Source organism: Chiloscyllium punctatum, chromosome 32 (genome assembly GCF_047496795.1).
Source record: "Chiloscyllium punctatum isolate Juve2018m chromosome 32, sChiPun1.3, whole genome shotgun sequence".
NCBI classification, from domain to species: Eukaryota; Metazoa; Chordata; class Chondrichthyes; order Orectolobiformes; family Hemiscylliidae; genus Chiloscyllium; species Chiloscyllium punctatum.
Genome location: NC_092770.1, coordinates 45297477 through 45309507, shown reverse-complemented (window position 1 = coordinate 45309507; position 12031 = coordinate 45297477). Strand labels below are relative to the sequence as shown.

General features: G+C 36.9%; 1 protein-coding gene across 2 annotated transcripts in view; it reads left to right on the top strand.

Annotated features, from left to right (window-relative positions):
- The window catches only part of LOC140458133 (voltage-dependent L-type calcium channel subunit alpha-1C-like), a 703829-nt gene extending 691841 nt beyond the window's left edge, over window positions 1–11988 (top strand). The window contains exons 30-31 of one of the 2 annotated variants that reach the window (XM_072552243.1): window positions 11334–11417; window positions 11808–11988. In XM_072552243.1, the coding sequence (XP_072408344.1) occupies window positions 11334–11417; window positions 11808–11903 (180 nt within the window). In that variant the 3' untranslated portion in view covers window positions 11904–11988. Of the gene's footprint in view, window positions 1–10861; window positions 10946–11333; window positions 11418–11807 lie in introns of both variants that reach the window. The other variant, XM_072552244.1, reaches the window with a different exon arrangement.
- Window positions 11989–12031: the final 43 nt, after the last annotated feature.

Here is a 12031-nt window from a genome sequence, read left to right as displayed (position 1 = left end):
GCTAGAAACCTGAGCAAAGAGACTAATGGAGTAGACCAAATAGTATTAGGTGGTAGAATTTATGGAATAGTTTTTCCATCATTTAACAGTAAGATTCGAACTTGGATGCGTTGGTGATCATTTTCCAATGTTCTATAGATTCAGGATCAGTTCCTGTGGATTAGAGAATGGCTAATGTTGTCCCACTTTTTAAGAAAGGAGGGAGAGAGAAAACAGAATTATAGACCAGTTTGTCTGACCTCAGTGGTGGGAAAAATGCTGGAGTCAATTAGAAAGGACGAAATTATGACACATCTGGATAGCAGTAACAGGATAGGTCAGAGTCAGCATGGATTCATGAAGGGGAAATCATGCTTGACTATTCTGGAATTTTTTGAGGATATAACTCTGAAGATGGACAAAGGAGATCCAGTGGATGTAGTATATCTGGACTTTCAGAAAGCCTTTGATAAAGTCCCACATAGAAGGTTAGTGAGCAAAATTAGGGCGCGTGGTATTGGGGGCAAAGTACTAACTTGGATTGAAAGTTGGTTGGCTGACAGGAAACAAAGAGTAGTGATAAACGGCTCCCTTTCGGAATGGCAGGTGGTGACCAGTTGTGTGCCACAGGGATCAGTGCTGGGACCACAGCTTTTTACAATGCACATTAATGATATAGATGAAGGTATTAAAAGTAATATTAGCAAATTTGTTGATGACACAAAGCTGAGTGGCAGGGTGAAATGTGAGGAGGACGTTAGGAGAATACAGGGTGACCTGGACAGATTAGGTGAGTGGTCAGATGCATGGCAGATGCAGTTTAATGTGGATATCCACTTGGGTGGCAAGAACAGGAAGGCAGATTACTACTTAAATAGAGTCAAGTTAGGTAAAGGGGCAGTACAATGAGATCTAGGTGTTCTTGTACATCAGTCAATAAAGGCAAGCATGCAGGTACAGCAGATAGTGAAGAAAGTTAATAGCATGCTGGCCTTCATAACAAAAGGAATTGAGTATAGAAGCAAAGAGGTCCTTCTGCAGCTGTACAGGGCCCTGGTGAGACCGCACCTGGAGTATTGTGCGCAGTTTTGGTCTCCAAATTTGAGGAAAAACATTCTGGCTATTGAGGGAGTGCAGCATAGGTTCACGAGGTCAATTCCCGGAATAGCGGGTCTGTCTTACACTGAAAGATTGGAGCAACTGGGCTTGTATATGCTTGAGTTTAGAAGGTTGAGAGGGGATCTGATTGAGACGCATAAGATTATTAAAGGTTTGGACGCTCTGGAGGCAAGAAGCATGTTTCCGCTGATGGGTGAGTCTGAACCAGAGGACACAGTTTAAAGATAAGGGGTAGGCCACTTAGAACAGAGTTGAGGAGAAACATCTTCACCCAGAGAGTGGTGGGTGTATGGAATGCTCTGCCCCAGAAGGCAATGGAGGCCAAGTCTATGGATACTCTGGATATTCAAGGGTTATGGGGATAAGGCAGGAACAGGATACTGATTGAGGATGATCAGCCATGATCATAATGAATGATGGTGCTGGCTCGAAGGGCAGAATGGCCTACTCCTGCACCTGTTGTCTATCTGTTGTATACTATGCAATGCAGTATTTAGTTTTAACATGTAATAAATGAAAGGGACAAGTTTGAAGAAGTTCTTGGCCTAGCTTTCGCCTCAATCAGTCTATCTTGTACCCAAACTCTTAACATGAACATAAAATTATGCAACAAAAGTTCACTAATACTAAATGTTCAGACTTCTTCAAAAATATTTTAAATACTTGCAAATATTGCAATGTTTTTCTTTCATTACTAGATAATGAATATGAATTGCACATATTGCTTCCTCCTTCAAAGCTTTGTTGTGTTTTTGAAAATTTTTCAGTTCTATCTTATTGTTTTCCTCTTCAGAAATTTTCATTAATTACCATTAAGGTGGTAAAATTATCTAAATATTACAAAACATTTATCTTCACAGTAAAAATTGTTTTCAAATATTTAAATATAATTGAACAGTTTGAAAATGGAAAAATACTGCATTTTATGTTTTATGTCATGGTGGACTTGCTTTTCAGACTGGAGGCCTGTGACTAGTGCTGTTCCACAGGGATCAGTTCTGGATCCCTTTTTGTTTGTCATTTATATAAATGATTTGAATGAAAATATAGAAAGCAAGGTTAGTAAGTTTATGGATGATACCAAAATTAGTGGCATTACATACAATGAGGAAGGTTTCTAAAATTACAAAGGGATCTTGATCAAATGGGTCAAAGGACTGAAAAATGGCGGATGGTGTTCAATCTCGATAAATGTGGGGTATTGCAACAAACAAGGGTAGGGCTTATACAATTAATGGTCGGGTCTTGGGTAGTGTTGGGTAGACCTAGGGGTGTAGTTACATAATTCTTTGAAGTTTGCATCACATTTAGACAGGGTGGTTAAAAAGGCATTTGGCACACTTGCCTTCATAGTGCAGTCCTTTGAAATTTGGAGTTGGGAAGTCATGTTGAGGTTGTACAGGACATTGTAAAGGCCTCTTCTGGAATTATGTGTCCAGTTCTGGCCGCCCAGATATAGGAAGGATATTATCAAGCTGAAGGGGATTTGGGAGAGATTTACCAGGATGTTGCCAGGTATGGAAGGTTTGAGTTATAAAGCAAGGCTGGATGGGCTGGGCCTTTTTTCACTAGATCATAGGAGGTTGAGAGACAATCTGATAGAGGATTATAAAATAATGAGAGGTATAGATAGAGTTAGTTGCCTTTTCCATAGGATGGGGATTTCAAGTCTAAGGACACATTTTTGTAGTGAGAGGAGAGAGATTTAAAAAAAAATCAGGCAAACATTTTACACAGAGGGTAGTTCACATGTGGAAAGAGCTTCCTGAGGAAGTGGTGGACACGGGTACAATTACAACATTTAAAAGATGTTTGGATACATGCATGAATAGAAACGGTTCAGAGGGATATGGGCCAAGACCAGAGAGGTGGAACTAGTTTAGTTTGGCATTATATTTGGCATGGGCCGGTTGGACTGAAGAGTCTGTTTTTGTGCTGTATGACTCTAACTCTAGAGTAAACTGTTTTGTTATGCTGTTTTTCCTGTGTTCATGATCTTTGTGCCCTTTTTAACACTCTGAAAGATTCTAAGCCTTTCTGTTTCTCCATGCTTTTTTATGCTGTTTTGCATTGATGAAATGGCATTGCATTGATCTCACATCCTAAATTTCCACTTAACAGAAAAAAATTCCGTTCCCAACACTTTACAATTTTAATAAATTTGTCCTCTGCCTTTAGTTTTACAATTCACATTCAGAACTTCTAGCACCATTATAAGTTGATAAATGAGAATTGTAAAATTAAAGACAGAGGACAAGTTTATTAAAATTGGAGTGGTGCTATAAGTTCTGAATGTGTTCTTTTTAATAAGAATTCTTGCAGCTTTTCATGTTATTTTCAAAAGCAGTTATGGCACTGCTCTTTGCTTATTATAGCATTTAAGCTTTCTTTCAGCTTAGAATTTTGCTTTTACTTGCAAATTTTGTTCATCCTTCCTCTATAACATTTAACTCACATTAGGTATCAAATGCTTTTTGATATTTTTAACAATACAAGCTAAAGTTAGCTTTTAACAGGCAGATTTAATGTGTCTATCACTCCAAGCCTTTTTACTATTTGGTGTTGCTTGCCCAAAAATTAACAGGCTCTGTGTGCTTTTAAGCTGATGAAATTTAAATAAACATTCAATTTCTTTTTTCTTTTCCTTCCTTGTTCTCAGTTTGCTGTGGTTTTTGTAGAATTAAAGATTTCTTTTTAGGCTGTGACTCCTGCTGTTGCTTCTGTGTGATAGGAGACAGTAGACATCAATTGTTAACCATCTTATAAAGTTGTTTAACTACGCTGTTGACAATATGTCAGATTCACAGCCAACAGTCCGTCTCAAAGGCATTAATTGACCAACTGATCCAAGTGGACAATGATGACATACTCTCCACAATAGACGCTCAGTATTGAATAATAAAAGTTTGTTACACATTACTTTGTAGCTAGTTATATTAGATATAAGATATATAGTTGTATGTCATAGAGTCATAGATTCATTCAACAGGGAAACAGACCCATTGGTCCAACTCTTGCATGCCAACCAAGTTTTGCAAACTAAACTAGTCCCACTTGCCCACATTTGACCCAAATCCCTCTAAATGTTTCCTATTAATGTACCTATCCAAAAGTTGTTTTTTAAATGTTGCAGCTGTACCTGCATGTACCACTTCCTCTGGCAGTCCATTCTACATATGAATCACCCTGTGTGTGAAAAAGTTACCCCTCAGGTCCTTTTTAAATCTTTCTCCTCTCACTTTTAAAATATGCCCCCTAGATTTGAACTCCCCCATCTAGGGAAAAGACCTTTGCCAATCATCTTATCTATGCCCTTCACGATTTTATAAATCTCTAAAAAAGTCACCCCTCAACCTGCCAGCCTATCTAGTCTATCCTTTAACCTGAAACCTCCAGTCTCAGCAACATCTTGGTAAATCTTTTCTGAACCCTTTCCAATTTAATAATATCCTTCCTATACACAGTACTCTAAAAGTGGTTTTACCAATGTCCTGTGCAACTTCAACCTGACATCCCAACTCCTATGCTCAATGGTCTGAGCAATGAAGGTAAGCGCACCAAACCCCTTCTTAACCACCCTGTCTACCGTTAACGCAAATTTCAAAGAATTATATACCTGAACCTTACGTCTCTCGTTCGCAAACACTACCCTACAGCCCTGCTCTTAACTGTATAATTCGTGCTCTCCTTTGCATTTATCGAAATTAAACTCCATCTGCCCGCTCCTTCAATTATTGACCCAATTGATCAAGATCCCTTTGTAGTCCTAGATAACCTTCTTCACTGACAACTATACCACCAAATTGTTTATATAAATGACAAATAAAAGTGGACCCAGCATTAATCCCTGGGGAACACCACTGGTTACGTGCCTCCAGTTTGAAAAACAACCTTCTGACTTGACTCAACTTAAGGATAAACATATTTTACTGCTTTAGCTACAATGCTGATCAGCCAGGAACAATCACTAAACCTCTGATTCTGGCAATGGCAACACATGCATATTTCTCTGCAACTGTAAGAATCCCTACAGTATGAAAACAGGCAACAGGGCCCAACAAGTTCACACCGGCTGCCTGAAGAGCATCCCACTCGGACTTGCCCTCCTACCCTATTCCTGTAACCCTGCATTTCTCATGGCTAATTCACCTAGCCTATGCATCTCTGGACACCCTGGGCAATTTAGCATGGCCAACCCCACCTAACTCACACATCTTTGGACTGTGAGAGGAAACCCATATGGATGCAGGGAGAATGTGCAAACTCCATACAGACAGTTGCCCAAGGTTGGAATTGAACCCGAGTCCCTCGTGCTGCGAGGCAGCAGTGCAAACCACTAAGCCACCATGCCACGCTACTCTTGGAGAATACCTTAGAACAATGGTTAGCTCCTACTAGGAACAATGTTTCATATCCTAATGGGTGGACCTTATCATGTATCAGTCAATTCTTTCAGTTACTAACTGCCTTAAATGACAGTTAGGATTTGGTATACACTCTAAGAGTGAGATTGAGACAGGTTCAATCATGGCTTTCAAAAAGAATTTGGATAATTGGAAGAGGAAAACAATAGTAGGTTCACACAAGAAAGGCGGAGATGTAGAACTACCTGTGTTACACTTGTAGAAAGCTGACATGAACTGTGTGGCCCAAATGGCCTCCTTCTACCCTGCGACTATTCTCCGATTCTATAATTTTGTGGTCGTTGACAGAGTGAAATTTCTTCATTTTGAACAGTTACTTGTCATGTTGTTATCGTGGAAATAGGTCGCCACCATAGTATTTTGATTGATTTGTTTCCACATAGCAGTTGCTGTTTGAGTGAGATACAATTTAAAGGAAGAAGAAGAAGAATCATAATTTGACTTTATTGTGAGGCAATATGCATTCGTGAAAATGAATGCAATGTCATGTTCACTAAGGGAGATTTATTGACAACTAGGTGCTCTTTCGACCGAAAGATATTCAACCATTTAAATTTCTGCCTGCACTGTGTTATCGTTTTATTCTGAAGGTGTATTAAGAAGAATTTACTACTATGTTGCACACAAAAAATTAAAATGTTCAATTATAACACCTGAGTGTTATAAGTTTCTCTTCATATTGTTATTGCATTTCAGAATATTATTTGCCATAAGTTATGTTGCCATCTTTTGTAGTTGTAAAGGGAACACAAATGCTTTTACATGAAAAATAAAGTCCCTTCCATCAAATTTGATTTGTCCTGGATAAAGCAATTCAAGAAAATATTGGTGAATGGGGACAGTTTATTGAATCAGTTCATTTTCAATGTTTTACATCGCCTTTTCAATGCTTAACCCATTAAAGTAGACAAAAATCAATGAATGAATTTGATGACTTTATTTGCTTTGTTTAATTTGGTGAATTGCAAATTTGTGTACGTGGGTAATATGCACTTTCTAAAGAATGTTTATGCCTTTCAACAGCAAATGCCTTTGCAAAATTTTTAATTGATATAATTAACAAAACAATGTGTGGTTTTTACAGGTGACACTGTCTTTGATTCGTTTATGTTTGTGGGGCATTTTGCAATATAAAACAATTGTTGTTTGAAAGTCAGGAAGCATAATTTTGCCAACATAAGTCAGAAAACACCAGTTTGACACTCACTCACATGACTACAGAAGTTATTTTCCTTCTTTAGCAAAAGTTCTAAAGAACCCCATCCATATTACTTTCCCTCCCCATTTTCTCCTCTTCCTTTTCATGAAGACACTGTCACTTAAAGAGATATAGATTTGAAAACAGCCTTCCAAGTGTCCTGCTCATGAGCATTCTTTACATGTGAGGCAAGTTGGTTAATATTGACAGTCTGTTCACCGTGGTGGTCATTACAACTGAATTCAATAATATCCTCATCTACTCTATACATCTGGACCTGGCAGCTGTTGTTTACTGACTAATGATCAAAAGCAGAAATTATCACTAAGGTTTCTGTGTTCTGGTCTGAAGGCAAAGCAAATGAAATGTAGTACTCCAACTATTAGTTGACAACATATTTATCCCTTGAAACAATTAAATTTTAGAAAAATAGAACTATAATTAATGGACCAAAAATAGCAGAAATATCCTTCTCAATTGGAATTAACGTGTCAAAATGAGCCATCAGAACAACCAGTACAGGCTGTAGAATGTTTATGAACTGCATTGTTTTATGCTGTTTATTGAACTTGTATTATTTCTTAGGCATAGAATACACAGAGCTAACCTAAATATGGTGTGAAGAAGTTGAATCTTTGGTCCCTATTTATAAATAATAAACAGTAATTATATAATTTTGGATGTCTTGACTTAGCATTCAAGCCATACCAACCACATTAAGCTCTTTATGAGCTGTAAACAGCTAAGCTTGATATAATCTACTCTAGTTCTTAGTGGATATCAACCTATAATAAAAAAAAGTCCTTCAGTGTTGATATGGGTTCAAGATGAAAAGGTATAAACACTGATAAACTTTATCATCAACAAAAGATTATTATTTGAAAGACACCATTGAACAGCATTCATCCAAATGGAGCATTACTGTCGATCACGTCCATCTGATAGACTTTGAAAATAATTGGGAAGCTGAGAGCATTTTAAAGAATGCATATCTTATTTCTGTGAAGAAAGGTTATTTTCTAGCCTGCTGGAAAATGTCAATCATCTTAGTTTAGCGGACAAAATGTGTTCCTGAATTTTGCTATTTACATTTTATAGCAGCATAATCATCCAATGGCCATCAAAATGTTGCTCCTGGTCATTTTAAATTTGCCTCCTTGCAAGAAACCAGCAAGTATGCATTTTGAATATATAACAGAAAGATCATTCAAATGTTATGGGTATACATGTTTGAAATGCTTCAAAGTTTTGTAAGATTGAGTACTCTTCAGCTCCCAATGATTTTTCTTCTCCATGAACCATATTGCATATTTTCTGTAATTTGTCAGAAATGAATATCTTTTTCTCTAAAACATTTCTGTGTAAGTTTCAGCAATCAGCTTAAAAAGACTGGAAGCCATCTATCATTGTTAAACAAGTAGATTGTATTAGTTAAAACAGTTATTGATAGCTATGAATTTTGAGTACTTAAGACCAAGCCTCAGTTTTGTCAAGAAGACATGAATCAGCAGTAAACAATTTTTCATCCTGGGGGCTGGATTTTCATCTCAAGTTCTGGAATAAAGGCAGCAGTTCTCAACTCTGCCAAGCCAGAACTACTACCTCTCCAACATCAGCCATATCTTATCTTCTCGAGACTTGTGTGGGCCACATTTAGGTCTGTTGCCACCCGAGGCAGGCCAGAGTCAAGGGTGCTGAAGTGGATTGGTTAGAAAGCCCATCTCTACTCTTGGGAATGTTGATTGACTTCTCCACATTATTCTTATGTCTCCCCTAAAACTTGTCCCACACTCCCACCATCCCACATTTCCCTTCCATGCTCATTATCGGGGCAAATGCCATCATTCTCCTTAAATCACCTTTTCCTCTCATACTCCTCCTGCATCTTTCATGCCCCTTTATATCTTAGTCCCTCTCATATCCCAATTTTTCCTTGATGATCCACATGCAACCTCCATAGCCACTCACCCAATATCCACCATAGACTTGTGATATCGATGGGAAATCTTTGAAGGGATTGTGAAAAATATTGATGAACTATATATCTAAAAGTGATATTACTCAAAGACACAGACACCTGTGAGAAAAACTCCAGACCTATTAATTCCTCTTATGTGGTTACACAGTTCTAAACTCCATATCAAAGGCACATAATCCTTTAATAACCTCTTAATCTTTTAATCAAACTGCATATATAAACTTTGAGGATCTGAGTGGTTCATCAGCTTTTGATACTAATTGGCCCAACTGTCAAAATAACCATTAAACCGAGAAAGTGGGACCTATTGCAACTGAAAGAACAGATGGCTCAGTTTTTCTGTGTGACTCCAGATGTTCAGTCATTAAAAGATTTCCAGGATCATGTCACTTTTTTGTTAAAGCATTTAATTCACTTCAGATCATGACAAGAGGTCTTGTGCACTTTTTTTTATAGTTTTAAATACATAAAAGCAGTTTCGCCAATGAGCAAAGTGTTCACCATTTAAACAAGGCTGATCACTGTAATGGTTAACTCATCTTTTCAGAGCAAATCCCTACAGACACTTTTGTATAAAAATGTCTAACTTATAATGCAGCACTTAAAATTTATACCTGAACTTGTCAAAAGATGGAACACTTTTCTGTCAGAATGTTTCCAACTCTTCAGCAGACGTCTTCAAAGGTTCCCGAACATTTTTGCCTGGTGAATTTTCAAAAGGATTTTGAAAACTGCCTGACCCAACAAAAATACATGTGATATTTGTAGTCCTGTCAATAACAACCCCAACATCACAAGCTGTATATGCAGGATTGCAAGCCAAACATTTCCCATCAATGAGACCTTTTGTATAGGATTTGACTTTTTTGATGCAAAAATTCAAATTTATACTGCAATGACCTCATTTTTTTTTCAATTCACACATCCATTCTTGATTTTTTAAAATTTTCTCATGTATGTTTGAGTACCTAACTAAGAACCTGGTACTTATATAAGCAGTGAAAGAAGAAAATTGGTATGTAATTTCAGTATTTTCATATAACTGTCAAATCCTGCAATATTTTATAAAAAGATATTTTTAAAATGCCAATACCAGGTTTTATATTGTTATAATTGTCATCCTATCTCATCTCCTATCTTAAATGTATGCAGTGATTACCAACATAGATGCATTTTGTTAACTCATCAGAAAACATCATTACAGATCCTCCTCTAAGCAGATAATTGGCCTGTGGAGAAGTTCCTTTGTCGGTGGCATTCCTAAATATTTCCTTGTTCATGCTGTGCTTGGATGCTAGTTTTAATATTACCCATACCCTGCCCCCAGACTATTTATGTTTTAACTTCATCATTAAAGTTAACAGCTTCTGAACTTAGCTCTTCACTGGAATGGGATAGGATGGAAGCCATAAACATGAAATGATACTTATGAAATTGAAGTTATCGTGAATATATGATTCTAAATAAGATGAAAATTAACCTTGTTAAACCCATAATATTCTGTGTTGTAGATTAAAAAGTGTTTTTTAAAGCACAATGTGTGGTAACTTTTGGGAAGAACCTAATGTCTTCTTTTTGACTTTGATTTTCAAATCAGGATACAAAAGGTGAACAGTAAACGCCTCCAACATAGTTTAATACACACCAACAGTACTTCTAAAAAAGCTACAACTTAACTACTCCAACCAAATCTTTTACTAATGAACTATCGTTTGAGTTATCTCAGAAATTTGTGTACGGCAAGATTTCGCTGATAAGACTTAACATTTTTAAGTTTTCAATCTCAGCAGCATAGCTGCAGTGATAGTAAATGGAGACAACTGTTTTCATACAAGGACGAAAACAGAAATGATAATTATCTTCTAAAGACAGACTCTGTGCTGTGTAGACCGAAGTCTGGAAACAATCATCTGCCTTTTAATCATATAACCCCAGAAAAGGAAGAGGAGAGAAAATAAATTATTTGCTTGACACATTGTATTAATATGAGAACATGATTTGGACCAACACAAGAATTGCTAATGGTGTAAAACTATGTTGTGGTGATGACCTGAGGTTGTCAAATTTGAGAATATTTGCCATATAAAGTCTTGCATCTAAGACCAACTTCTAACCTGCCTTTCACCCCCCACCCCATTCCCACTTCCCACCTGCACCATGTAGGGTTACTTTAGTGATCCCTGGAATGTTTTTGACTTCCTCATCGTAATTGGCAGCATAATAGACGTCATTCTGAGTGAGATCAATGTGAGTATACATGACGCTCTTCAAGATCAAACCTATGTACTTTTTTTCTCTCTTTCTTAACCAGCTTTACTTTGTCAGATATTTAATTCCATTAGTTTCACTAACCACAAGTGCTACAATGGAACTTGGAGACTGCACAGAATTAGGAAAGCAACGCAGGTCAAATCAAGTATCACATGGAAATGAAATGGCTTAACATGGTTCAACTGGTACAGTTTAAAGTCCTGGATGTGTAGTTGACAATTGAGGGTCAACTCTTCATAGATAGTCATGTCTATAAAAGGAAGTACTGTACACATGTAACCTCTTTCTCTTATTTTCTCTTCTCTTCCCTTTTCTATTTTTTTATTCTTTCCTTGTCTCTTTCCCTTTTTTTTTCCACATGCAGCACTATTTTTGTGATGCATGGAATATATTTGACGCCTTAATTGTTGTGGGTAGCGTTGTTGATATAGCTATCACAGAGGTGAACGTAAGTAACCATCTCAATGAACATGCCTGCTCCACTTCTGTTTGTTATACTTCTATTCATATACAATTTTATGTTTGTAATGTCATCCTTTTTCCTGCCCCTCAGCCTGGCATGACTTGAACTGTATAGCAGGTACAGAGTGCAGCATAATGCCTACAGTCATTTTACTTTTGAATTATTCTGATTTCTGAGTTAAAAGCTCATGCAACATTTACCTAATATGACATGGATAGCAAAGCCATTTTTAAAAATCAAAATACATTTTTTGGCAACACTACTTCAAATAGTTTAAAGGAATCTAATGTATACTTATCATTAGGATAGTATGTATTAAAAGGTAAATCATGATGTTAACTTGTTGAATTACTAATCTTGCCTGTGTTTTTGTAGAAAGGCCTTAAGCAAAGGAAAGGTATCTCAACACCACAAGAGAAAAAAATTGAACAGAAATTTTTGGGCAATTGTTGCATAACTCTAGTGACCTGATGGAGATCTCATGTTTGCCCACCCCTAACTTTAAAAAGTTACATTATGTGTAAAGTTCCAACAGCATGTCACAAAATGTTTTTCCATATAAATAAATCACTTTCAATTATGTTGACATTACTAATGCA